Genomic DNA, 25,524 nt, shown 5'->3' with positions numbered 1-25,524 from the left:
TTTTAATTAATCAAAGAGAAATATTATATAATTTATATATATTTTTTTATTAAATTTTTAATATATTTAATTTTTTTTTTCAAAGATTTGTGTTATAACTTTTCAGAAAATACTTTTATTGCTGGAGAAAAAACCTTTAAAAATACTTTTGTGTTGAAATTGTATACACATATGTGAATTGGCAGTGATTTTGCGCAAAATTAACTAATTTAAGATATAAATAGATTAGATGTATTAAGAGAGAATTATAGATCATTATGAGAGAATATACCTAAGTAATAGCGAATTTATAGTGGAAACTCATTGACGTACAACACCGGTACCTACATTAGAATTGTTAAAATGACGTTGGATGTCAATATGTTTCTTTCTACCTTTATTATTTTATATAGAGAAGGCACAAGATGTGAGGAATATAGCTCTGATAGTTTTAACATCTTTTCAATTTCTTCATAACAATTTTCGTCCAACTGCAATTGCATTTTCTGTGATCTGATATTCTAAAGAGCAGATTTAGAACTACAATTGTAATTTTCTATTGATTCAAGTAAAAGGATACCTTACTTTCACAAGTTATATCATATTATTAAGATATTTGTGGGAATAATTTTATTTCCTGTGAAAAGGTTAATATCTCTAAAATCATGAATAGAAGTTTTCACTTTTCAATAAGTTTTAAATATGTTAGTGATACTGATTTCAACTCATTGCAAATTGCAATAATAGGTCTCAATATTGAAATTAATGTTTTTGTAATACTGTGAATGTTTTTGCAAAATTTATCTCTTTTGAAATTTTCACACGAAACGGCACTTTTATTCGTCGAAAGTTTCCTTCTGTCGTTATTTTTCATAACCGTTGTCATTAAATATCGTTCATGAAGCTGTCAGATTGTACTTTGTCATTTGTTCATATTTTTATCAGTTCTCCAAATTGAGCACTGACTGCTTGCTTCATTAAAGGAGTTTATTTATAGGAGTAATTGAACTGAATTTCCTTTCGTATTCATATGCAGTCAGATATTTTCTTAATTTTCTTTTCTATTGTAAAACGACAATATGTGCTTTATTAAAACAAAAAAGAGATTTCCCAATCCAGGATAATACTTCGTTGGAATAGTTACTCTATCATATCTTTAAAATGCTTTATCAGCCTTTGCTTTCACCTCTTCTATCTGTATAACTTGCGTAAATTTTTGAAACTAAAGCAAATTCAGTGTATTTGCTTCAATGCAGTGTTGATACCTTACTTGAAATATTAGTAAAAAAATATTTATTGAAAAATTTAAATTAAAATGACTACAAAGCAAACGGAACAAGCGATCTTAATCGGATTTATTCGCATAAGGAAGATATGCTGGGCTTCAATGTATACTTCCATAAAATCATCTGAATAGCCTATTATCAGAGATCAATGGAGCTCTTATTACAATGTATCATCCACATTGTCACAGAGTAAAAGTGAGTGCTTTAGGCACTAACATGCGTTTGATTAAGTAAAGAAGAAAGAAGAAGAAGGATATTGATACAGCTACTACAGATTCGTAATGCGCCAAAATGGATAATTACACGCACTTTTCAAAGAAGATGTATCAAAAGACCCTTGGAGAGTATCTTAAAGAAAAATGAACCAATAATATCCATACGCAAAAAATGAAAGCCAAGTGGGCTTCTCTGGAGAGATAAACCGATGGAAAGAAAAATACAGATTTATAAAGCCCAAGCGCAAAAAACGAAGCGGGCTCTTCTGGAAAGATGAACCGATGTAAAAATAATCACTGATTTACAAACCTCATGCGCAAAAGCTAAGCCGGTTTTTCGGGAAAGATGAATCTAGGCAGCATATAGAGTTACGAATATGAGGCAAACTGGTAGTGTATTAAAGAAATGTGGGATGACAGGTGTTAAAAACTTATGCTGCGCAAAATCCGAAGCTAAGCCCGCTCTTCAGGAAAAATGGACTGACACGATTTATAGATTTACATTGTGTCAATAAAAGGAAAGAAGTCTATTTTTCTTTTCTAAAGAAAAATAGACTGATACGAGTAACTGTAAAAATCGCACTGATATGCTTAAATCAGAATTAAACACTTAACTGATAGGAACTACCAGACTAATGAAAAATTATCTATAAATTTTTTTAGTTTATGTATTTCAAAGCTGGATTTGAGACTCAGACCATCTCATATTCCATCTCTATATAAAATTCGCTTATCTGTGCGGCATACTTTTGACCACTTAACTTAATATATTTTATCAGTTCAACTTAAAAACAGTTAACAACAACAGAGCATAATTAATGTATTAAAAAGTATCTATTATTTGCTTACAAAATTCATAATTCATAACATTCCTTATTTTGTTTAAATGCTTATGTATGTACAAAATACTTCGATGTCGATATTTTCTATGGTTTTTTTTGTGTTACGCTAACGAACCAAAGAGCCTTTTCAGATCGATTTATTTAAAATATTTCAAGTATGTCTAAATAAATATAGAAATTGTATGATTCTCTTAAATATTTCATTGAGTTTTTCTGCGATTAACTTAACTACATTATTAGTAAAATACAATTAGTTTAATGGACTTACACATACATTACATTGAAAACGTTTCATTATGCTATTTAAAATTACTTGTTTCATACCTTTGCTTTATGATTTTTTTATATATTTTTAATTATTATTTTTAGCAGATATAAATACAATTCTTTTTTTTCGTTTTTTCTTTTATAAATGAATATTCTAACAAAAATAAAAATTTTGTAACAGATTTCAACAAAAATACAACAAATACTATACAAACGCCACATCCGAGTCGTCAATATAACGTTCGACTGTACCGGTTGCGGCTTTGTTTCTAGACTCTTGCTACCTTCTTCTCTTCTAGACAAGTCGGTGCGTTCTAAAATTTATTTAAAAATGAAATTTAATTTCAAAAAATAATACATATATATAACATATATATAGTTATACAAATATATGTTTAACTATAATTTGTAGTTAAAATTTATTGTTGATCGTTACTTTGGTGTGAAGCCAAAGTCGAATTAGTTTCTATGACTAGAAATTCAGAAAGATTACCTCTAGTAAATTTAATTAGTTTCGTTATAAGCAATTACATAGTATATAATAATAATAATAATAATAAATAAATATTTATAAATAAAAAATTAAAATGCTTTTAAAATAGAAACTTAAATCTTTGGTATTCGTTTTGGAAAAATATAGCATATTGCTTGATTATTGGAAAAATGAAGCTTTTCACGCCCCAGCCCGAGTTTTTATCACGGAAGTTGTATTGAGCCCAAGTGGATCCAACTGCGTTTAGTTTATTGGCTTATAGACTAATAGGAAACAAAATGCATTAGAGTAGTAAGTAATTCACTTGTTTTTGTTTTCATTAACGTCGTAGATTCATAGTGTTCAGAAACTAAATAGTATTGTGTAAACATGCATTGCAGTGCGGGAGATAGGGAAAAACAAAATACCGCAGCCATTAACTACAACTGCAACTGCACCGTGATGTAGGTCTTGGATGCTGGAGAATTTTGTATGCAATTGTGTTTAAGTTGGGCTCTCCGTTGTGGAACCAGATGCTGATACACCATCCTGCAATTGTGCTAACGCCTTGAATTTTTGTGAGTTAAGAAATCTATAAGAAAAATGTATATTAGCATATCATATTAAAATATAACAATAATTTCTAAAATTAATTATTATTATGTTTAGATCTGAACTAGGGATTTTAGGGGAATATTTTTTATAAACATTTTGCACAAAAGATATCGGAATATTATTATATAATTAATAAAAGTTAAAAGTTCTTTTACAATAATAATCGTGTTAATATACAGCGTTATCTATTTCATGATCCCAAACATAAACGGCCACTTAGGGTTTTCTCCATAATAACTTTTGACGTGGTTGTAGTTCTACAGGACAGAAAGAGACTGTGTCTCAAATTGTGTTTGACAACATAATTTTTATTAATATTGTTGTAGAATAATAATCTTGTTAATGCATAGCGCTCTCTATTTAGTCTATTAAGTAAATACTATTTAGCCAAAAGTAAATGTAAATAAAATATAATACATGGAAAAGTCCCTTTGATAGTCTTTACCATAATAACGAGTGTTAAAATTCATCTTTTACCAGAAAAAATATTCTTCAGATCTCTTTCCTCCTAGATCATATTTACTTATTTCTCATTAATTTTTGGACTGCAACTACCAAGAGATAAACCTGTACCTTGCAAAATTTGCACGTAAGTCAAAATCAATCTTAAGTGGACAACTGCCCCAAAGTTCAGTTATTCTTTAAAGTTAGTGACATAGGTAAGGTTATTGACTTTACAGGTTCATTCTCAGGTTGATTGGTTACTTAAATTTATGAGTCAAGCGTGTTTATTTTTAGAACGTTGTCTATGCACATTGCGCTGTAATCTTTATACCTGTTTCAGTGATTTTCTTGATCTAGTACATAAGCAGTGTCTTTATCCATAGTATCACAACGGTGTAAAATACAATATTAATGTAATGTTTTATACAGAACATCCTACAGTACTGTTTTCAATGAAAAGGCGGCACATAGCTGACAATAGCTTAACTATAACTAGATGGAAAGAGTTAAGATTTTGAGAATTGTCCGTGTAAATACGACACATTGCGTTACTCCATTTAAAAATTTATTGTCGACACAAACAGTTAAGAAAAATACACTTATTTCTATTATAATAACTATGGTTTGTAATTCTAAGGTTTAAAAATTACTATAACAGTTTTAGTAACACCATTCCGTTAATACTCGTATTATATATATATAGTAAGTATTTCGACCATTGCTTGTGGATTTTCCACTGAAAGTTTTGATTGACATATTTACCAAGTGAAAAATTTAAAGTCCAATGTATGTATAATAATAATCTGTGCTTACTCACCTCGGATAAGAATCTCTGTGCATTAATGTATAAATTTGTATCTGAGCTTCATCGAAGGTGTGCGGTGTTGGGTCAACCATATTGCGATTTATCACATCTCTAACACGTGAGTCTAATGAAACCTCTCTTGGAGATAGTATTGAAACATAATCCTCATAAATAGTTCGTGATTTTTCTTCTATTATCGGAACGTCTACCTCCTTTTTTAGTTCTTCGCATGCTAACCAGAACAAAATATTTTCTTCACTAAATTCACTTCGGAGAAAATCACGAAACAATTTACGTCCACCTGAAATTAAAAGACGACTTTAAAATTTGCTTAAAATAATAATTAATATATATATGTTAGATTATTTGTATGTCAATCATTTATAAGCTGACCATATACCAACAGGGTGGCTCGTCTCTAACATAATAAAAATATTATGTCATTTCAATTTAGTTAAAAATTTGGAAAAGGAATTCTCTTCTAAAGAAGAAAAGCTATACTTTACGAGTTTATATATATTTTATCACAGCGATGCTTGCATACAGAGACTATTTGTATTGGAATTTAGAAAATGAATTCTTATTTTCTTGTTCTTATTTAAATTAATAAAAATTTAGAAAATGAGTGTTCGTAAAAATAAAGTTAAACCTTAGAACACTCTATTCTTACTGCATCCAAAATTAGTGGCTGATATTTGTTTTCTTCATCTCTGAAGAAATAAGAGATACAATTTTTACCATGATATTAAAGTGAACTATTTCTTTAAATTTACTTTTATACATATACCTAACTATGGTATAGTAATATATTTTTTATTGATTGGCCGATGGATTTGTCAGACTTAAGTTTGATATTAGTCACTAAGCTAGCCTCCAAACTTTGTAATAGTGATTGTTCTATTGACGATTATATATCTATTAATATATAAGCGGAAAGAATAATAATTTTGGTATATAAAATTCTATAAGTTGTTCAGTAGTAAATCTAAAGTCCACAAAATATACTGTATTCACTAAAATGATTTGCAAAAATGTCTTTAGAACTTAAATGTAACCAAAATTTGAGTTAAAAAAAATTAAATACTGCAATTTCTAAAAACACATTTTGGTCTATAGCCATTTATTTTCTAAAACTCCAAGTAAAACGTAAGTAAGAAAGAAACACTAGGAACTGAAACTATGTATCAAAATGAAATCTATATTGGAACTATATTTTATATACTTTTTTATATATGAATTCGTTTGTACTATATCAGAATTATGAATTAATGTTTTTTAATATTTTTTGGATATTCTATATACGATATTGCCATTACAAATGCAATAACTCATTCTTATAAATTCAAATACTAAGAATTTTGTCAGTAAAGTATTTACTTTACCGATGCATATAATTACATAAATTATATAAATAAAGGGAATCTTACTAAAAATTCCTACTTTTAAAATAGTAGGAAAGTAGGAAAGTTTTTTAAAATAATAAAACTTATTTTAATTCGATGTTAATTACTAGTTTACAAACATAGACTGAAGTACTAAACATATTAGTACTAAATTAGTTTAAAATTAGTTATACTTATTACTTTTATACATTTTTAAGACTTACTAGTGCTTTTCATTAGCTTATCGAAACTCTTTCCCCATCCTCGAATTTCCTCTAATGTTGGTCTAAAAATATAGAAAACTTATTAGTATACATACATTATAATTATAATATATTGTTTACGCACTGTTCTCCTTCAAAAATATAACTTGAACTTCCTCTCTTCATTGATGTATGTTGTGAAGGATTTTTGAAGGCCAAACTAATAAAAAAGAAAAGAATGTAATCTTATTGTACATATATTATAAAATAAACAATTAGAGCTACATTTTAAAATGAATGATTTTAATGCGTTTATTAGACTGTGACATTTTTTTGTTAAATCAGAGAAATTTATTAACAATAATAGCAACACAGCTAAGACTTATTATTCTACTTTTCACTAATTTATTATTTATTTAACAAAAAAAAACTGATATTAATATATATACTATATTAACATACTATATCTCTAAATATCGGATGAACAATTTTTCAGATAATTATTAGGTAATTCACTTCATTTGAACTTTATCTTATTATCTTCTTTATATTAATCATTCGAGTATTATATTGAATATATTGTTATATTAATATTATATTATTATTTAATATATTATTATATTAAATACTGAATATAAAATAAAAAAAAAGAAATTTTAATTAACACAGTTATTTTTTTTTTTTATCAATTTTAGTTTAGATAAACATTAGGTAATCGACTTGTTAACCTACTTATGTTAATTATTTAAAAGAAGTAACTAATATAAATCGTAATTAATATAGTTACTATTTAGAATTATCGTGTTATCAATATAAGTTTAAATGAAAATCCAGCTAATTATCTAATTACATGATCCAAAACTTTTAAACGTATTATCCTCATGGAAATTGAAAGAAATAACTTAAAATATTTATTTATTTATTTATTTTAAGGAATTGGACTACTATATCCTTCGCCTTAGATAACTTAAAATATATTTTTATTAACATATCCGTAAACATCCAATCGTTATATTAGTTCAGATAATCATTAGATAACTTACAACATTTAGAATTCTTGACATATCGTTAATTATTGTATTTTTTATTTGAGAAAATTAACTAATAATAAATTTTAATTAACACAGTTTCTATTCAGAAATATTCAGTCATTAATATTAGTTTAGATAACCATTATATTATAGATTCCAAACTTTTAGTCTTATTACCCTATTGCACTTGTTATGTTATTTATTTGAAAGAAAAAACTAATAATTTTTAGTATAGATAATCATTATATAATTAACAATATTAACAGTAAAAATATTTAATTTAAAGAAATGAGATGCCAAAGAAAATATATTATCTATTCCAATATGGTTGTATAACTGACGAATTTAGATAATTCTTAGATAATTCATTAGTGAAAATATTTACAGTGAAAATATTTAATTGTAGATGTAAAATGATATAGAAACTGACTCATTATCCTTTCCTTTAAAAATGTACAGATATTTGGAATATATAGAGTAGTTCAATGGTTCAGAATATAATTTGACTTTGATAAAAACAGGAAGTCATTATTAAAGTTAATAGATAACATTATTTAATAAATTATTTAAAATCAATTTTCGAATTGTGCCATAGTTACTACTTTCACTTATAATGTTCACAAAATATTTCAGTAAATTGTTAATAAAAAACACTCCAATAAAATATAATAAACTATTATCTTATTTACTTTGTTCACTTATCTCTATTTTATCTTTATTTTTTTTATTTTTTTTCTCTTTATGTGAAATCATGTGAAAAGGATTTATTTTAATTTCATTATTTTTTTTTTTTTAATTTGTTAAATAAATTCTTTTAATTAATAATTTTGTGACTCTTTTTATTTTCATATAATCAAATATTTTTTAATTGGATGAGTTTCATCACATATTTATAACACAGCCCTAATCTAAGACATGTATGAGTAATGCAAACCTATCCTTTAATCTTGATATACTTTCTTTTAATAATTTTCTAGTTTACAACACATCACTAAAATTAAACGTAACCAACATTTAGTTTCTAACCTTATAGATATTCAATTACGAAATGAAATTTTATACAATCAATAAAATCGACCACCGTCCTTCATGCAATTATGGCAGGTAATTCTCTAATTTCTCTTATTACGTCCAAATTATCTATTACATCCAAAATCTGTTATCGACTGAAATAGTGCTTATCACTTTTAAAAAAAGAATATATTTTCAAAGTGTGTTTTGCTCAAATGAGATAAAAAATAGACAAATTTTAATGGATTCATTATTGATTTAATATAATCGATTGAATCGCTTCAAATCACTATAATTCATTTATGTAATGTAAAGATATATATTTATGCTTATCGGTGATAACTACACACTCGTATATGAAAAATTGTTTATCGTATTTTGTTAAAATTATATTATTTTTATTTATTTGCATAGATAAACTTTGTATTATCGCAATGACATTTATTATAATTGTTACCAGATTTATACATATGTACTCGTTTAGATATATATATATTGTTTTTGTCAGATAGCAATAAGGACGTACTTCTAAATACTGTGTTTATATTATGTTTTGAGAAAATATTCAATAAAAATATTCACTTGACAATAAAAACATGTCTGAAAATTATATTGTTTATAAGGTCAATACTGTAAATATTTAATAAACTTTAGTTAGTCATCGCTTCTAATTTGACAAGCACAAGTTCTAAGCCCAAAACTTGCAGTTTAAAGAAATTATGTACGGACTATAAACTAATTAAAAAGAAATTAGTATATTTTCAAAGAGCACTGATGATGAGTACTTGGAAACACCTTTTCCGGGTAACACTGAGATAAAAAATGGTAGAGATTTGCGATGTTAGATACTAAAGAAAGAGAAAGGCCCTTTAAAAGTCTTTTCAACTATATAATAACTACAAAATTAGAAATCAAATAGCAGAACAAAATGGCCACATATGACAGCAACTCTGGCCAATAATACAAAATGACAGATTAAAAAGTTCAAGCAAGATATTAATCCCCTTACGTCTGTTATTATTTGATATGTCTACATGCGGCTACCTGAGTGCCAATGGAGAATTCTGTAGAAGCTAACAGGATGAGGGCTCAGAAGAAGTGATTGAACATTTATTATGCCATTTTTTGACTCTAAAATCGTCAGAACTAACCACAGTTACTTATCGAAAGTTTCAAAACAAAAGTTGCTGTTTTAAACCAACTAACCATTTTTTCTAAAGGTGATTAAGTTCTACGGATTTCAACCTTAGGTGCGCTCCATTACTGTTTGTCTTCGGTACTGTTAGTTAGTAATAATTACATATTTATACCCTCTCGGTTATACACAATTCCTTGCACCTTTTCATGAATTAAAAACTATTTTTTTGAACATAAAATGGGTTGAAAGAGTAAACGAAGAACAGTACCTAATAAGAACTAAAGCAGAAGTTCTGGATTTCAAATCAAATAGAAGTCTGAAATAATGAAATTGATTTTTCATGTAGCTCGATAAATACATTAGTTACACTGAATTATTCCTTCGAAATCCGAACGGAAAAAACGTAGGAATATCCTCGATATTGTTGTCAACCATTGAAACTATGAAGGAAGCGTAATTAATTATCCACGATATATACATATATATATTCAGAAAGCAAGATTTTTAACAATCTTTTTGGGGCCGCAAAAATAAATAAAGTACAATGCCTAATAAGAAGTAATGTTGAGGTTCTGCCTTTGTTACAATATATAAACTCGGAAATCATATATAAGTCTCAGCGAAAGATATGAGTAAGCCATGTATCACGAATTGGTGTCAAAAAAGTACACTAATTATTGTAATATGAGTTATACGTCGAAAATCGAGAAGGAAAAAAAACGGTGTCTTCGATCAGGATGAAATGATCTCAAACAATTGGCTAACAAAAAGTTACAAGAATTATAAGACTGGAAAATTATTGTAAGAGAAGTAAATTATGTACCCGGATTTGGGCACTAATAAAGAAGAGAAAAGGTTGAAATTGCATTCTTTATCAGTTTTATACAGATAGTATCTATGGAATTTAAAAAAGACAATAAAAATATGTTCCCTGTCTTAATTTCTATTTTCTATCTGTCTGTATTTTATAAAACTCTTATATAAACGATTACCATATATTTCCAATAATGGTTCATACGTAATTTATATTATCTATTTCGGATTAAATAATATAAGAATATGTATTTCTTTATTGTATAATAATTAGCCACTTACCTACTCATTTTTGATACTAAATGCTTCCATCTTTCAGCCATATTGAACATTATATTTATCACAATTTCTTAATTTCTATTGTTAACTATCGTAATTATCACGAATTTTATTATAGTTATGTATATATGAATATAATTTTCTGAATTTAACTTCGTTTAAGAATTTTAACATATGAGTTCATTCATAATCGTTAGTATTTTAAAGTCTTCAGACTCAATGTTTTTTTCTACACTACGAAAAGCGAAAACATTATTAGAGTAACCATATATATCAAAGTGAATTATCTACTAAATATTCAAAGGAACTGAGGATTTTAAATTAAAGTTTTTAGAAAAGAATAATTTATGACGAAACAATTACACATAGAGTAATAATAAATCAATTGCAGTATTGCAATATTTTGAAAATGCTCCAGTAATCCATATTCGTCCATTCCTTTCGAATTATATTTTTTATATCAATTTCATCGATTTTTTTTTCTACATTTAGGTGAACAAAAGAAAAGAAACATACATTTTTGTCGTATCTTTCTTACTCAAAATACCATCATATATACTATTACTATAAGTTACCGACTACAAACAACATCTCTAGTACTTCCAGTTTAAATTTATTAACTAGCTAAGATTCTTCACTTTTTTCTTTGCGCTTTTTTGCGATTAGGCAGGACTTCTTAAATTTCTTCTAAACCTTGTTCTTTATTGCTACCCCATTCTTATGAAATTATTTGAAATAAATGTTTCTCTCAAACTGTCTATTGTCGATTTAATCCAGATATGGAGATTATACTAGCTTTTGCTATGTGAATAAGTTTTATTCAATTCTCTCTCCTGGTGTCAATAAATTTGGCAGTCTTATTGTAAATATTAAAAATGTGTATGAATGAATTATTATATTCTCATTCCTGACCTGAGTAAATTTGGAGACTTTAATATAAATAATAAACATACGTGATAATAAGTTATTCTTTCTTATTCCTGGCTTGAATAAATTTAAAAATCTTAAACTAAATACTAAACTGCTGCGATTACATCTTTTGATTTAAGGCTTTCAAACATTGATATATTGTGGACTGATGGCTTAAATCTTTTCACTCCTGACGCAAAAAAATTCGAAACTTGAATATAAATACTAAACTGCTGAGATCAGATCCTTTGTTTAAAGAAATATGGTTACAAATGTTGTTTTTTTTGGACCCATGTTTCAATTCTTTACAATTTATTTAAAATTGGAAATCTTATTATAAATACTAAACTTATGAGATCACCTCCTTTGGTTAAAGGAATGTGGTTTCGAGCGTTGACCTTTTCTGGACCCATAGGACCCATATTCTCAAAACTCATTCACTAGAGGTCTTTTTAATAGTTCTAGTTTGAAGTCTAAAGCTTTTGAGCCTACAACTGAAATAAACAGTCTCAATAAAAGATTTTAGATAATACAGTTTACCGGAAAATCGCTTAGACTTTGTGCAACTTTATTTGTTTTTGTTAATATAATCCACTATCTATTAATATTTTTTATTTATATTATTGCTTTTATTGGCCGTCACTATGTTTATTTTCATTTAAGTATCTTTTCTTTCTGCCATCTTGAGGCTTCTGTTTTAGAGTCCGGAAACTACTATCGTTTCAAATCAGTTAATAATAACTAACTAAATAAATATGAAACTATATTTTACTGTTTCAAAAAACTGCGGAAAAGTGATTTCCTATCAAAAGAAAGAGCATTAAGAAAGTTTCTAATGACATTTGTTGGGCTATAAAAATACTTTAACTAATTAATTGAACTCAAAGGTTTCATTGCCTTTTAGAGAGAAAGACGATTTATTTTTATATACTTAAGCACGCATGTGAAAAGTTAAATAATTGGTTTTTAAATAAAATCTATTTATTTTATGCGTCGTCTTAGTAACAAAATAATTTAACAGTTCACAAAAAGTGGATAATAATATCGGGGAAGGAACGATAATAAGAATTACGTAAATTAATACAAAAACCTCATTATGAGGTAAATAACGTAATTTATTTTTGGCATGCGAAAACAAAAGTAAAAAGTGGGTCGTGCCATTTCGTAGTAAAACTAAAATCAAATATTCATAAGGCAACTTTTAATTATGACTCAACGGACATGCACGTCTTTAATGCGATGAAATGTAAGTGCTTCCACATATTTGGTATGTACAGCGACCAACACACACACACCGACACACACACCGAAACACACTTGAACACACGCATTATTAATACAAACATACGGTTAGTATATCGCATAAAGCCTTAGTCCCCACATAGTACTTCATGTCACTTAATTTCTGTAAGGACAAAAACAAAGTGCATAGCATGTTGAATACCTTGAATAAATAATTGTGGCCGACGTTGGTGACAACATGGCATGAGCTACGTAATTTTCCAGCACACAGTAAACGTTGATGAGTAATGCTGAAGGAAGTAGTTTTGTAAACTATTTAAATGCCAAGGAAAGGATGGCATCACTGTTCACAATTTTAAATTAGAATATTGCGAACATTTTCAGGTGATAGTATTTGTCCTTTTGTGGGTAATCGCTATAAATTTATTATCAAGTTCAAATTTAAATTTATATTTAATTGGATTAGCTGTTAGTGTTGGTATGCTTAAGTCGAAGGGAACTCACAGCTGGTAATATTATTTTGAGTAATCATAACGATATAATTTTTCAAGGGCAGAATAACAAAATGTTTGCTTTAAATATCGTGGGAAAATACTATAGGAATTTTTTAAATGGAATTGTGTAACAACCGACACAGAGGCTTAAGTTTTATAATTAAAATTTAAAAATATAATATCTATATGTATGAACGTATAAAAAGCAATAATTTTGCAGTGATCTCTACCAATTTCAAGGCTTCATGTGCTGACTTTTTGACACTATGTTAAGAAACACTCCAGAACAGTGACTCTCAATCCAATGACTAGGAGTCACCGAGATTTCAAACTCGTCTAAAATGTTTCAAACTATTTGACATTAGATATAATAACAATTTTTAATCATATGTTTTCATAAAAACTTTATAAAAATCTTCACAAACTCCTTATTAAATGAGTTTTGGTATATACAAATTTAAAGCTTTTGGTAAGTAACTAAAAAACAACCAAGTAAAAATAAATAATAACTAATAACCGAAATAATAATGATAAATAATCATCGGTGTTAATTCGATATTTCAGGTATGAAATTTAAGAAGATCATCGCAGTCTGCATAATTTGTTACTCTAAAAATTTAAATATAAAAATAATTAAAAAACCTTAGTATATAAACTAGCAATTAGAATCATTGTTTTTATTAAAGCAGTTTCCTTTTAAAATTTGAAAGTCGTTGGACTCAACCCTGCCAGTAAGTTATCTCAGATATCCTAAATGAAAATTCCCAAAACAAGTCAATTAGTGACTTTATTTAGGTCGCCAATGTTTAATTCGATCAATTCTCAATTGACAGCAAAACAATGCTGAAGAAACCTATACATAACCTAACCACACTTGATAGACTTAACCAGAACTTATTACTTTGAAATAAAATTCATACACATAAAGAAATTGCATATAAAGTCCTTTAAAGTCATGATGTTAAAGAAGAAATGCAATCAAGAAACACATTTAATTGTACCAACAAATTTTCATTTTAAATTCATCAAAACTGAATTTCAGATTCTATTTAATACCCACACAAAGTTAACGTACCGTTCTCTCAAGACTCAGACTAAAAGACTCAGTAGCTTAAATATCAGCTGCTCATCTCTTTCAAACGTTTTTCATTCTCTCAAAAGAAGTCGAAAATTTTGTTGAAATAGAATGGGACTTGGAATATCGGAAAATTATTGAATATTTTTAAAAAACTTGAATTGGGTTATCTTACTATTCATATAATAGAACTGCTGTTCAAGTAAAGAATATGCAATTTATATAAAAAGTATGTATTGACAGAGACAAATTTTTAACTCTCAAAAGGGTTTTGCAAATTTCCGACAATTTTGAGTCTGTATCTGTTTTATTCAAATATCCATATCCCAGTTCTATTCCAACTCTTATAATGCTATGCCTAATAAAAACACACAAGTCACGTTAATAATAATAAGCTATGGCTCAAAACAGGAGAAAAGAGAATTGTTAATTCTACATAGTTGGTTGAACGATACATAACCGGAATCCTTAGTGCTATAAATTGAAAATGGAAGAGATAACCAGTAAACATCTGCCAAAAATAAGTAGTAAATGATACAGCTGAAATCAAAGTATAATGGATTAATTCGATTTAAAAACTAAGGAAATGTATATTTCATGTAGGGAATAAATCAAATAGTAATTATAATTAACATTAAATATCAGCTATTGTGGATATTATAATATGAGAGGCAATCGCAGTAAGTAATATTCCAGATAAGTAATATTTCTAGATAACTCCACAATAATCTCAAGTGTTCTTATGACAAGGAATCGTTAACGATAGTGGTTAGCATAACTAACGATTTAGCATGGAGGTTTACAACACATGATGTATTATACAAATTCTTCCTGTACTATTAACATTTTAGTATTAAAACGATTACTTTCAGCATAAAAATAATGGATTATTGAAGTAATAGAAAGGTCATAGAACTCACTCTAGGACAAGAAAAATATTTCTTCAACTACAGATGTGTGTTTTCAACAGTTCTGGTTAATAAATTGGAGTTAATTGATAGTTTCAAATACATTTTTCAAATCTTGTGATCATTTTTTCTGGGTCAACAAATAATATTTTATATATTCCAATAAAATAAATCAAAATTACTTTTCTACTTTTTGTGAAAACCTTTTCCACTCCATTTAACTAAATTTTAAAAAAATTATTTATTTCAAAAATACACCTACATGCCTTTTCTAATTTGTGAGGATGTTTTTTCTGAGTTAATATATAACTCAATATATCTCTTAGAATTCTTAGCAAACGTCTTCATGGTTTGATCAACAATTGTTAAAAAGTGTTTAGTGGAACAAATCTGGCAACATTTCTGTTTTCCTTATTAATAGTTTATCTTTATGACAACGTCAGTGCCTTTTATTATTTTTCTTATGGCTACTTATATTGTGTGTTAATCTTATATAATAATTAATTAAAATAAATTTTAATTTGAATAACATAAATTTCAACAACAATGTCCTTAAAAAAGTTAGAATGTAAAACTCCCAAATGCCTTCCCTAATTTGTGAGTATAATTTTTGTAGGTTAGCACAATATTTGTAGAAATATCACACATAATATTTTTTGTAGTTCTAAATTTTCTTTTGTAGTCCTTGGGGAAACTTTTTTCGAAGCAATTTATATTAATACTAGTAATATGAATAAAAATTATTCCATGATGGCTAGGAATGTATTTTCGAATTTATGTTGTTGTTTTTTCAAGACTAATTTATAATATTTCTATAAAATATTTTTTATAGCATAAACTGTGTTTTTTATTGAAAATGCTTTTGTTTATTAGTGTGGGGATATTTTCTTTGGGCCAATAAATAGTGCATTCAAAAATTGGCTAATGGTAGCTCAAAAGCCGTTTCGATTTCTTGGGAAAGTTTTCTTCATAATATATATAATATATATAATTTAATAATTTTTATCGAAAGATTTTCTGATTCAAATTATAATATTTTTAGAAATATTGTGTAATGATGACTGGAAATAACTTTTTAAAATCTTTATAATATAAGAATTCTTGTAAAGGAATATGTTTCTTCTTACTCTTCAAGAGCTTTTCTAATCTATTAAATAATATGTTTACAAACAGTGTGCACTAATAATTGTAATACCTTTTTTAATTACTTTTTCTAGTAATTAGGACATTTTTTTTTGGTCCACTAAATAATATTTCTAAAAATATTGTGTAAAAACAGTTGCAAATATCTTTAAAAATCATTACAATATTTCTAAAAATTGTACCAACATATCATTATATACCTTTTTTGGTTCAATTTATATATTTTTACAAATATCATGCAATTATAACTGCAAATACCTTTTTCAATACTTGAAGAACATTTTTTTAGTCCACTAAATAATATTTATACAAATATCGTACAAGGAGAACTTTAAAAACCTTTTTTAATTATTCGGGAAGCTTTCTCTAATACAATTTTTTTAATTATTATTATAATTAATAATATACTTAAAACCACATTACACAGTAATAACTCCAAAAACCTCTTCTAATTCTTAAATAATCTTTTTTTGGACCAATAAATATATAAAAAAATTGTACTACGATAATTCCAAATTTTTTTTTGGTCTTATATATAATATTATTTTAAATAAAGTGACTTGTAGCGCTTCACATAAGTTGAGTAAACCAACTACTATGCTTTAACGCTTTGAAACATTTAATACACTTATGTAAGGAATAAATGTATGTGTGAATAGTCGGTTCTCTGCTCCTTTATCAAGAAACACAACAACAATTGGATTGAAACTATGCCACGCTGAAGTTTACTGTGTGTTTACAATGTTGGTTGCTGGCATCGAAGTGGGATTTTCGCTTGAAGTTTTCAGCCAAACCTAAATTCCTTTTTTTTAGTTTTTAGTCTATTTGCATATTTTAACAAACTCATTTAGTTTTTTAGTATATAATATTATGTTTATACGCAAAAAAATAGTATTTTTTAACATGTAAAGTTAAGTCTTCAATTCAAAAATGAATGTAATTTTTATATCCGAAAAACATTGGAAATTTAATATTCTTTAGTATAGACTTTGGACTGACAATATTAAACAAAACATGTGCTGATTGATTATAGCTGAAGATTTATTGCCATTAAAACAAAAAAAAAAACAAGAATTTGTTTTTACACTGCGGAATTTTCACACACATTCAACACATTTTCCTTTGTTTATAGAAAATTATTTTACGAAAAATTTAATTTAATTCTTCTTTTTATATAAAAATGTAATATAAACTGTGTACAAAATTTTTATTTGCTTTCTTTTTGTTTTGTATTTATTTAACAAAATCTTTTTTGTTTAATTTCGGCTCTTTTTCAAAAAAACAAAACCGCAATTAAGAAACTCATGTTTTTTTATTTATTTTTTTTTGTTTTAATTACAACAATTTTCCCTAAGCAAATCGTGCCTTAATCGTTCTTTTCTTTTAGTATCGCACGCCCAATAAATTTAATGCAAAAAAATCCGAATTTCACGCCGTGTTTACAGTTCAAATTAATCAATGGAACTGAAACATTCATAAAAAATCAACACACCAAAATAAAAACCAACAAAACTTCTACATAAAACAAAACAAAATGCAAAAAAAAACACACACCAAAAAGAAAATACTCGTACAAAAAATTCAAACAGCAAGGCAAACAGTAAGGCAAAAACATTCATTTATATTCCTGCTGCTTACTGCTTACTGCCTGCCTACCGTCTGCCTGCGTGCCTTATTGCTTGCCAGCCAACTTGCTAACCTTTCTGCCTTGACTCTGCTTTGCCTACCTCACATTAAGTCCATCGGGAAAGGCACTGCGGTTACCCGCACAACAAAGATATGTTTTGATTATTGGCGACATTCGTAGGAAGAGCGCAAATGCATGTCTCTAGGTTTGGGTGTTTATGGGTGATTTTGTGTGAATGATTGTATGTGGTTATGTGCGTATGTGTATGTACATGTCAGTTGTGCAAATCTACACAAGAATAAAAAACTTTTTTAATTTTACTAACAGAAAGTTTTGTGAATGAAATCAAGCGCATGAATTTTACGCACACTTATTTTTTAAAAAAAAGAAAAAAGAAGAGCTTTTTCTAAACTTTTTTATTAACAGAGTTGCCAACTTTTTTTTGAACTTTCGTTGTATATTTTCATGAGGACAAATTTTAGAACATATGAGAAAAGTTTAAGTCAATTTGTTTTTGAAAGTTTCAACAAATATTGCGTATTATAAAAAAAAAAATTAAAATATTGTTAACCCATGCATTTATTTAAATTAAAAACTTTTGATAAAAAAATTTAAAAAGATTAAAATATTTCTTTAATTATCTTGTGATTTTTATGTGGATTTGAATTGATTTATATTTTTTAAGTATCAGTTTTACAATGCACACTTAAGTTAAGTATCCTCTAATTATGCTGCATTACTCACTAAAGAGGTACTTATAATGTTACATAAATATTACTTAGGTTTTTATTCAGCACTTAGAGAAACCTTGTATTATTAAACTTAATTGTTGAAAATTTTTGCACTGATTATACAAACGAAAATTAACAATAAATAGATACATTATTCTGTATTTTCATGTAATAATTTACAATGTTAAAGCCCGAATTTATGGAATTAAACTATTTCGATATAGTTTAAGAAATAGCCCCATTTTACTTAAATTGGTCTTCAAATCGCGACTTCTAGACAATTGTAAACGTACCAAAATAACTGATCCAAAAAATCTGATCCAAAATATCTTATCGAAAATATCAGATCCACAATATCTGAACTCAAAAACATATGTATTTCAAATATAAACCATAATATAGTGTCTTCTTTTAGATGATGTCCTTTTTCAATGTATAATCAATTAATAACATATTTTTATGAAGTAAGACTTCGCAAATCATTATGCAAAACCTTTCATTCAAACAGTTTTAATGAGTGATTGTTCTCTTCAGTAAATGTGTTTGCAGTGTGTCACATTTTAGTGTGTCGGTCACATTTGTCTCTGTGAATTCGGTAACAAATAAAAAATAGACACTTAAACTGATAAAGAGACATGAATATGATCCATAAGCTGCCGATGTGCCTTGTCAAATATACAATTTTAGTGCTGCCTTTAGTCTTTAAGTAATGGTTTCAGTAAGCCGTACTTATTCAAAAATTAAGAAAATAGATAATATATATAAAATTAATTCACAAATATTTACAAATATTGTGCAATAACAACTGAAAATACCTTTCCTAATTCATGGGAAAGATTATTCTGGTATCATTTCCACTGATATTTTTAATTTTTTCATAAGCTAAGCTTTTTCATTTTTTAATAAAATGAAAAAAAAAGGAAAAATTAATTTTTACAATTATCATTGTAAAGATAATTAATCAAATATTTTATTTTCAATATTTAAAATTAAATATTTTAAAAATAATTTAAACAATTTTTAAAATTTTTCTTAGATATGGACTCATGAGGTTTTGAGAATTTGTATTTCAGAACAATTTTTAAATGGTCATATCTCCAGCTCTATAAATGATAGAGATTGAAAACTTTTTGAATTGTAAGGCAACTTAAGTAGATTGAATTGAAACTTAAATATATACTTTAACTTAAAAGATTTTTCCCCTAAACATGTGTACTTTTAATTAAAAAAATGAATTCATAAGAAAAGTTTTTGTCAGACGTGGTGAGGTGATGGAGTCATAAACTATATCATTTATAAAAGAATAATCCATATATGATAACTTAAAAAAAAATTATTTAAAAAAATTTTGTTTAAAAAAATTAATCTAAAAAAAAATTAATGTAAAAAAAAATTAATATTTTAAAAAAATTTTAAAAAGAATTGTATATAAAAAAAATTTTCCAAAAAAAAAAACTAATTTAAAAACTTAAGGTGCAAAATAAAATAAAAAAATTTCAAATACATTAATTTGTAATATAAATACCAAAATTACTTATTTATTATTAATAATAATTAGTTATTATTTCGTATGTTTATTTGAAAGTAAGTTAAGCAACAAACTGTTAACCTCTGAGTGCTAACAATCAAGTCAAACCATTCTGCATCGCTACACTGAGAGAAAATTCCTTTGTTTGTTTATGAAAAAAAAGAAACAACAACAAAACCGTTAATACAAGTAGCAACAATTTTCCTCAATGAATTCCATACGGGAATGAATAAAATATGTAACAAAAATTTGCAAGATTTTATACCTCATAATTTTCAATTATTTATATATAAAGAAAATATTTCGATATTTACATTAAAATGCAGATAAATACAAAACAAGCAAATGTAATGAAGAAAAACGCTTAATAACATACACACACACACACACACATACACATGTGCCATAATGTGCACATGTAAATATTTAATTGCTCACTAAAAATCAAGCAAGAAGAAGAAAACGCACACTTATATGCATACTAACATAAATGAATTTATATGTAAAAACAAATAATTAAATTAAATATTTATAAACTGTTAATGAATGCTCGAGTTGTCGAATTGTCGAATTGTCGAATTGTACAACAAATAAAAGGAATTGTGCTTAGGAATGGCGAATCTAGAATGGCGCACATATGTTTTTATGTATGGCTGTGTGTGCGTATGAATTCGTTTGAGTGTACAATTATTTGTGTATATTCTAAGAGATAATTTAGTGCTACAAACAAAAACAAAAACAAAATAGAAACAGAAACAGAAGCAAAAATCAAAATCAAATATTTTATTGAGAAATGTTTGCAAAAGCAGAAGAGCTTTCAAAAACACGACAATGGAAGCAATATTGTTTCTTCCTAGAGAAAAATGTTGTCGTTTGTTTTTGTTTGTTTTTGCTTTCCAATGTGAAAGCATGACTGCTTCATTTTTCTCTCAAAAGGCGAATTCTCTTCTTCCCACTCAGCCTGATTTTTTCGGGTTTCTTTTGCATAGTTCTGTACAAATCAGAAGCAACTAAATGGATTAGAGTTTTATTTATATGCAGCTGAGAGATTAGCAATTGTTTTTGTAAATCATTTAATATCATGAAAATAATACACATTTTAATTAATTTTTGTGTCGGTTGCGCTGTGTGTGGAGTTTGTGAGTTTGTGCTTAAGCGTAAGAACTTTTTTAATGCTTTTTCTTTCAAGAGTTCAAAATTGCTTTTAGGTATGGAACGTGAAACAGTGAAAGGATAAATAAAATGAATAAAACAGAATATATATATAAAAAAAGAAGAAAGCAGATTTTTAAAAATACAGTTTTAGTAACAGTTTTTATAGAGATAAAGGAAAGAAAATAACGGTCTATTTCTACAACTTCTACCTTCAACAGTAAATAATCTCAAAGTGCTAAGAAACATCTCATGATGATGCGATTACACCTAAACTATGTAAACGAATTCTAGTAATGAATCTCTGATCGAAATCAATGCTTTGATAATAATTTTATCGCACAAATAGAACACTTAATGCTGAAAGTCGGTTTTATTTTTTCAGAATTTTAACTTTTAATTCGATTGTTGTTTTTAGTATATTTCTCTACGTATTTCGGGAAATTCACTTTTGCCTTCATCAAGAGAATTCCTAATACGCTTGTTTACTAGAACGAAGAGAGACCACTATAATTCCTTAGTTACCTAAATGTCTATAACAATCTTTTTACCCAACGCAGTATATCCTTTCAGGCGCTTTTGTTACGTGTGTGTCCTCTCTAGTCTTATACCCAAAATACGGTTATTGCTTCCAGAACTTGATCACTCCACCAAACAGACATATACCGTCTTTTACAGCTTCTTCTTCCAACTACCGCTTTAAATAGCTTTTTGCTGGAGCGTAGTCGTTCCATTTCATGACATGACCAAGCCAGCAAAGAAATGGGACTATTATTTAGTTAGTACCACACCTAAATATTTTATATATTCAATATATAATATATAACTGTGTAACCTATAAATAGGTTTTATATATATAAGCTATAAGCTTGTATCATAAACTAAATATTACTCGTACACTATAGAATAACGTTTAATGCTGAACAATCATTGAAAAGTTGTGATATAATTCTGTAACACTTCTTCTTACTAAAATCATGTGATTATAAATGTTTTACCCTTTTTCGATATAGAAGCTTAAATCAACTATAAATATAACCAACCTCTAACGGATGTAACTTTTAAACTGATTCAAACTGAACTAATTTAATTATATATTAGGTCTTAAATGCTTTTACTCAAAATACAAGCATTTATTTTAATATGTTCTTTTAAATGTTAAAATATTCGTGCAACATAAATAGTAATAAAGCATTTTAGGTCTTCTAAAATACATTTCATTAAAACACATCTTAAATAGAAACCATTTTTAATTCTCAAGTAGCTGGCTATATAAACCAAAATTTTTACCAAATGCCACTTTAATTAAATAGTGCTGCTTAACAGCTCATTAGGAGCAACATTTTGGTAACTCCTTCTTTTTAACACTATAACCTCAATGATACCATTAAACAATCCACATTTATGAATTCACTAGTTAAAGTTGAATTTTTTTTTTAACAATTTTATTATATTATTGAAGAAATAAGTATTTCCGTTTTTTTAACTGCTTTTTAACAAACTCGTTAAATGTACTAGAAGTTTTCAATGGAGGGTGGCATAGCAAATTGTCAACGATTTATTGCAACAAATTCTATTTGTGCACTTCTGACATTTTAATTGAATCTCTAACAACTTTCACCATTAAAAGGATATGCATCTTTGTCCTTACAAAGCCAATGCAATTTATTTAGTTTTACATATGCAACCTTTTGAAGTGCTGAACCATAACCAACTTGCTAACAGTGCGTATGATTGATTTATTTGAATGTAAGTTTAAAATTTCACAGAATAAATGTATTAAAATGATATTGTTCTTTAGTAAACATTTTAATTGCACTTACCAAGAAATCCTTTTGGTAACAATTTTTGTACATGAAAATAAAAAATGGAAAAACAAAAGTAATTAATGCCAATATTATTGTAACAATATAATAACATAAAAAAAAAAATTAGTATAAAATTTAGATGATTTTAGATAAACAAAAGGTAATATAACCCATTCTTATTTATTTATTTTCATAAAAATATTATTTCAATCTATAAGAAAATGGATTATTTTTATACTAAATATAACCTGAATCGTTTAAACCTTATGACCTAAATGAAACAAGAATAAAAACAAAAAACCGTTTAGATTTCAGTAAGTCTGTAGTTTTTGTACTTGTTGAAGTACTAATGCGGCACTGTGCAATTGCAATAAATTTTTCCAAGCTAACCTAGTATTAAACTTCATCGTAATAACTTTAAAAACTAATAAAACTTTTCTCATATTCAATTTATTTAAACCATATTACCAATAGCTTGGTGTTAGTAAGATATCCTATGTAAATATAATACAGTCTAAATATGTGACTTTCTTGTTTCACAATATCAATTCAAATTGATCAGTACATTATATATTTAATAGTTCTGTTATTGTACTATATCCCGAATTTGTAATATTAAAATACAATCATATTCAACTTGCAATAATTTTTTAATATTCTACAATTAGTAATTTCAAAAGATATGTTTGTATTTTATTAACCTATGGCTTTTGCGTTTTTATTTTTTTTATTTTGCAACTCCACTGAAACTTTTACTTAACCTATATTTAATATTTCCAATACCACTAAGTAGTAATACCATTTTAATTAAATTTTAATTAAAATACACAAAAATACATTCTTACTCCCATATTATACTCAAATGCTTTTCAAAACACTTCTAAAATGATTGAGTGTTTTTTTTTATAAAGCTTAATATATCATATTTTCTAGTAACTAATACGACAAATTACATTAGGCCACCTCTCACTCTTCTAAAAATAAACAAAATTAATTTTCAATAACTATTACTATTAAAAAAAAAATTCTAGTCATTTTGAAGTCAAACGCAGTTGATTTAATATTAGATTTACAGTCTTTGGAACTGTTAAGCTACAACCAACCGACCAACAGTGCGTATGAGTGACATTTTTAAGTGTCGGAGTAAAATTTTATAAAATAATTATTTTATTCTTAAGCAAAAATTTTTAATTGCACTTACCACTGTAACCTTTGGATAATTAATTTTGTACATGAAAATAAATTTAGAAAAATAAAAGTTATTATTAATTCGAATATTTTTTTTACAACATTACAACAAAATACAAAAAAAAAATTAAATAAAATAATATTTTTAAAACATTAGATGAATAAAAAGTGATTTACCATTTGCGACTAAATCGCATCGAATCCGCATTTGATAAACAGAAAAATAGAAAAATAAAAGATATTAATACCAATGTTATTATAATATTACAACATAAAAATAAATTTATCAAATTATGTGTATTGGGAATTTAAATAAAGATTATGTTTTAATAATTGTGAATATAATATAATTTTGAAAAACATATATTGACAGTATTGAATAAATAAAAAGAAATATTGAAATAGTTAATTCACTTTTTTATTTCTTAATAATTATTATAATTATTATTAATTATAAGTAAAAAAGATATTACCATTTGAAAGTAAATAATATTAATTCCATATTTTTTTAACAACTATGATCATAAGTTAACAAAAGTCTTATGTTTCGCCAAAATACTATATTTTATTTTTATATAGTAATATAGAAATATATATCTTATGATATTTTTCTAAATACAATAGAATTATCGACACTCAGAAACTAAATATTAATAAATAACGTAAAATTTTGTTTTAGAGAACTTAGAGATAAAACTGTAACCTTATATGCGTCTGAGAATATATTAAAAAAATTATTATATTTTTATAGAAATTATAATATAAAATATACATAGTCATATTACTATATTATTATAATATAATTATTATTACATATAAATTATTATTACCAAAGAAAGGATAATAACAGAAATTTGTGATTCTCATGGTTTAGGTAAAGATGACATGCAAATGTTGAAGAAAAATTTGGTTTCTAGAGGACCAAATTCTGTATCGA

General features: G+C 26.4%; 1 protein-coding gene across 1 annotated transcript; it reads right to left on the bottom strand.

Moving 5' to 3' along the window:
• Positions 1–3,183: 3,183 nt before the first annotated feature.
• Positions 3,184–24,820, bottom strand: LOC119681267 (regulator of G-protein signaling 17-like). The gene is made up of 7 exons (XM_038094410.1): positions 24,765–24,820; positions 24,601–24,609; positions 23,415–23,423; positions 6,656–6,730; positions 6,532–6,593; positions 4,938–5,226; positions 3,184–3,653 (listed from the first exon to the last, which is right to left on the bottom strand). Exons 1-7 carry the CDS (start codon positions 24,782–24,784, stop codon positions 3,566–3,568), a joined length of 552 nt encoding a protein of 183 aa, XP_037950338.1. The 5' UTR covers positions 24,785–24,820; the 3' UTR covers positions 3,184–3,565.
• Between the last annotated feature and the right edge of the window lie 704 nt (positions 24,821–25,524).

Source organism: Teleopsis dalmanni, chromosome 2, assembly GCF_002237135.1.
Source record: "Teleopsis dalmanni isolate 2A chromosome 2, ASM223713v2, whole genome shotgun sequence".
Taxonomy (NCBI): Eukaryota; Metazoa; Arthropoda; class Insecta; order Diptera; family Diopsidae; genus Teleopsis; species Teleopsis dalmanni.
This window is presented reverse-complemented; position numbering and strand designations above follow the sequence as displayed.

Excerpts from the sequence above, each read along its gene's own strand:
- LOC119681267 (XM_038094410.1), bottom strand. The coding sequence starts at position 24,784 with ATGCGATTTAGTCGCAAATG. Across the intron at positions 6,594-6,655 it reads TATATTTTTGAAGGAGAACA|ACCAACATTAGAGGAAATTC; the intron begins GTGCGTAAACAA and ends CTATATTTTTAG. Across the intron at positions 5,227-6,531 it reads TAAGCTAATGAAAAGCACTA|GTGGACGTAAATTGTTTCGT; the intron begins GTAAGTCTTAAA and ends TTTTAATTTCAG.